At 40.2% G+C, this 3,847-nt stretch overlaps 1 protein-coding gene across 1 annotated transcript in view; it reads left to right on the top strand.

The window, feature by feature from the left end:
• The window catches only part of GLOD5 (glyoxalase domain containing 5), a 20,090-nt gene extending 17,777 nt beyond the window's left edge, over positions 1 to 2,313 (top strand). The window contains exon 4 of the mRNA XM_007957917.2: positions 2,236 to 2,313. Coding sequence (XP_007956108.2) covers positions 2,236 to 2,313 — 78 coding nt within the window. The remainder of the gene's footprint in view (positions 1 to 2,235) is intronic.
• Positions 2,314 to 3,847: the final 1,534 nt, after the last annotated feature.

Genomic DNA, 3,847 nt, shown 5'->3' with positions numbered 1-3,847 from the left:
AACTGCTGTATGAAAAGTGAATTTACTCTGTAAATCTTCACCCAAATCAAAATAAAATTTAAAAAAAAAAAGATAATGCCTATACACAATTATTTACTTGTTATTTTTATTAACATCATTTTTTCATGTAAACAAATGTGTTTAGAAAGGAAACTTTATATCCCTTGTAAAAATATATTACACCTAAATTCTTTTCACATAAATAAATTTATATAAAAAGAAAACGTTCAATCAAGTAAATGAAAAACCAGTATATTTTGTAAAGGAAAGGTAACTATAAAAACAAACATTTATAAAAATTTAACAATGTCCAGAAACAAGTCATCAAGTGTTAGAGAGATGTTAGAGACTTACTAGCACCACGTGGAAAATTTCTCCTTAATTAAATGATTAAAAAGGAATTGAAATGGGAATAACTTCTCACCGTGTGATTCAGTGCCAGTCAATGTTGTATATAAGCACCACATAATATCATTTACTAGTGAGTCATGGTTTACACTTTGTGCAGAACTACAGTAAAGTCTGTATCTGAGAAAAACAAAAAAACAAGGTCATTAGATTCTAGCCACTTCAGTTTTCTAAACTCTCTGGATTGAAATTACAAAGGGAGATTTAGCAAGTATTAAGGAGGTGTTCAAAGGTGCTCTGGTGGCATAGTGCCTAAGGCATTTGACTGCTAACCAGAAGGTTGGTGATTCAAACCCACCAGCCGCTCCATGCAAAGAAGATCTTCCGTAAAAATTTACTGCCTCTGAAACCCAACGGGGGTCACTATGAGTCAGAGTCGACTGATGGCAGTGAGTTTGGCTTTTTGTTTGTTTGATTGTTAAGGAGGTGTTCAAGAAGCTTTGGTGGTGCAGTGGTTAAAGTGCTTGGCTACTAATCAGTTTGGTGGTTTGAACAATAAACAGAAATTTATTCCCTTACAGTTTAGGAGGCTAGAAGTCTGAATTCAGAGTGCTGGTTTTAGGAGAAGACTAGGCTAGAAGTTCAAGTTCAAAGTGCTGACTCTAGAGGCTGGGTAGAGGCCCCTTGTCCTTGAGCTTCAGCTCTGCCTTCCAGGCTCATTGGAGCAAGGCTGGAAGCTTCTCCTGCCTCACACAGCCGCAGGGGCTGACAAACTCAAGATTGGCAGGCAGTATAGCAGGCTGCTGGCTGCTGAGGCCGATGAATCGAAGACTAGCAGGTAAAAAGGCAGGTTGTTGACTCATAGGCTGCAAAGGCAACAATCCCAAGATCAGCAGGCAACACAGCAGGCCACTGGTTCAAGTCCAGGACTTGATGGCAGTGGGTTTGGTTTGTTGGTTTAACCTTTAGGGAAGCAGACTGCCTTATCTTTCTCCTGTGGAGTGGCTGGTGGGTTTGAACTGCTGACCTTTTGGTTAGCAGCCAAATTCTTTAACCACTTCACTACCAGAGCACCTTTTCTGTAAAGATTACAGCCTTGGAAACTTGGTAGGGCAGTTCTGCTCTGTCCTATAGGGTCTCTATGAGTCAGAATTTATCCTATGGCAACAGATAAGGAGATGCTCATACTCATATTAGGTAACTTTGACTCCTTCTTTGGAAAGTATCAGTGAAAGAAGACTGGTTTAGAAATAAAATGGATAAAGTAAAGGAGTTAAGAGAATAGACATTGATTTGGACTGCCTGGGTTTGAATTTTGGCTCTGCCACCTACTAGATATGGTAGGTATATACTATATAGTATATAGTAGGTACTATTATAATCCGCATTTTATAGATGAGAAAATTGAGGTACAGAACAGTTAAGCACTTTCCCCAAGGTCATACAGCTGGTAAGTGGCTAGAGCAGAATGTTGTTGCTGGTAGGTGCCATTGAATAGGTTTCAACCCATAGCAACCTCATTTACAATGGAACAAAACGTTGCCCAGTCCCACACCATCCTCACAATTGTTGCTGTGTTTGAGCCTATTATTGAGCCACCATGTCAATCCATCTCATTGAGGGTTTTCCTCTTTTTCACTGACTTTATCAAGCACGATTTCCTTCTCCATGGATTGGTCCCTCCTGATAAGATGTCCAACGTGCATGAGATGAAATATCACCATCACTTCTAAGGAGCATTCTGGCAGAATGGGGAGGGGATGGTAGGAGTTGAAGTCAGAAAGATACAGGGGACTTACAGGATTGTCTAGGCCATTATAAGGAATTAAATTTTGCTTTCCCACAAGAACTGTGACAGTTAACTTTTGTTTTCTTCTCTCACTTCAGGCTTGTGATGTCCCCATTGAGGAAGGTCCAGTGCCCAGAATGGGAGAAAAAGGGCCTATTATGTCCATCTATTTTTGAGACCCTGACAGAAATCTGATTGAAGTGTCCAACTACATCTCCTCATAATTGAGGCAGGCCCTTCTCCATTCTGTTCCCCATGATGCCGCCCTTTCCCTTCCTTCCTCTAAACCTTTGCCAACCCTCAGAGACCTCTGAAGATTGAGAAATTAGCCACTTCACACCTCTTGCTGGGGGCTCCTGAAGTGGGTTTGGTACTAAACTTACACATCTGAAAGTCCTCCATACAAGCTTCCTCAATAAATTAATAACCTTTCAATTAACATGAGCTCTTTATTATTGTTTCTGAGTTATGTGTGGGTCTTTGTTCAAGGTGAAATGTCTCTGAGCTATTTGGGGGTGAGTGATCAGGATGTGACATCTCTGAGGACCAAATCGAGGGTCATCCCCTTGGAATTCAAGGCCCTTTACTGATTTTTTTTTTAAAGTTAATCCATACTTTTTCATCCTTTTCTAAGTTGCCTCACCCCTTCAAGTGCTACCTGAAGTTTCTGCCACCCTATAGGCCTCACCAAACCCCATGATCTCTATAATTTACATCAGATCTTCAAGGATCAGCCCAGATGATACTAACTCCCTCTGAAGAGCCTTCTCTGGTCGCACTACTAGGTATTTAGCATTTTCTACCTGAGTGTCTGTTAGGTCAAGACTTGACTCACTTGAGGCTCAGCTCCTGACATAATAGGTGGGACAAGGTCAAGATCCCTGTTTCTATCCTCACTACCTCAACACCATCACTCATTTAGTCAACTAACAAACATACATTAAGCACCTACTGTGTGCTAGGGCTTGTTCCAGGCTTTGGGTAAACAGTGTGTTGAACAACAACAACAACAAAAAAGATAAATGAATCTATGTTTGTGGAATGGCCATTCTAGTGGAAGAGATAGAGAATAAATAGAAATAAACAAGTAAAATATTAAATATGTTGTTACAAGTTGCTGTTGAGTTGATCTTTGACTCATGGAGTCCCCATGCACAAAGGAAGAAAGTATGATACCATCCTCATGATCAGTTGGGGATAGGACCATTGTGATCCATAAGGTTTTTGTTTTTAAATAATATTTTATTGTGTTTTTGATGAAGGTTTACACAGTAGTTTAGATTCTCATTCAACAATTCTACATAAGTTGTTCAGTGACATCATTTACATTCTTCATAATAAGTGAACATTCTCATTATTTCCATTCTGGTTATTCTGTGCTCCATAATGTTTTCACTAGCTGATTTTCTGAAGTAGATGGCCAGGCCTTTCTTTCTATTCTATTTTAGTCTGGAAGATCTGCTGAAACCTGTTCAGCATCATAGCAACACAAAATCCTCCACTGATAGAAGGATGGTGGCTGGGCTTGAGATCTATTGGCCAAGAATCAAACCTGGATCTCCTACATAGCAGGAAAGAATTCTACTACTGAACCATAACTGAGCCCCCTTGTTATGTATGTTGTTGTTGTTGTTGTTGTTTGCCGTCGAGTCGACCGCGACTCATAGCGACCCCTCCTTGGGTTTCCGAGGCAGTATCACTACGGAAGTA

Source organism: Orycteropus afer, unplaced genomic scaffold (genome assembly GCF_000298275.1).
Source record: "Orycteropus afer afer isolate SDZICR_OR568_19922 unplaced genomic scaffold, OryAfe1.0 scaffold00822, whole genome shotgun sequence".
Classification (NCBI taxonomy): Eukaryota; Metazoa; Chordata; class Mammalia; order Tubulidentata; family Orycteropodidae; genus Orycteropus; species Orycteropus afer.
Note: the sequence above shows the minus strand (reverse complement) of the source record. Positions and strands in the feature narration are given on the sequence as shown.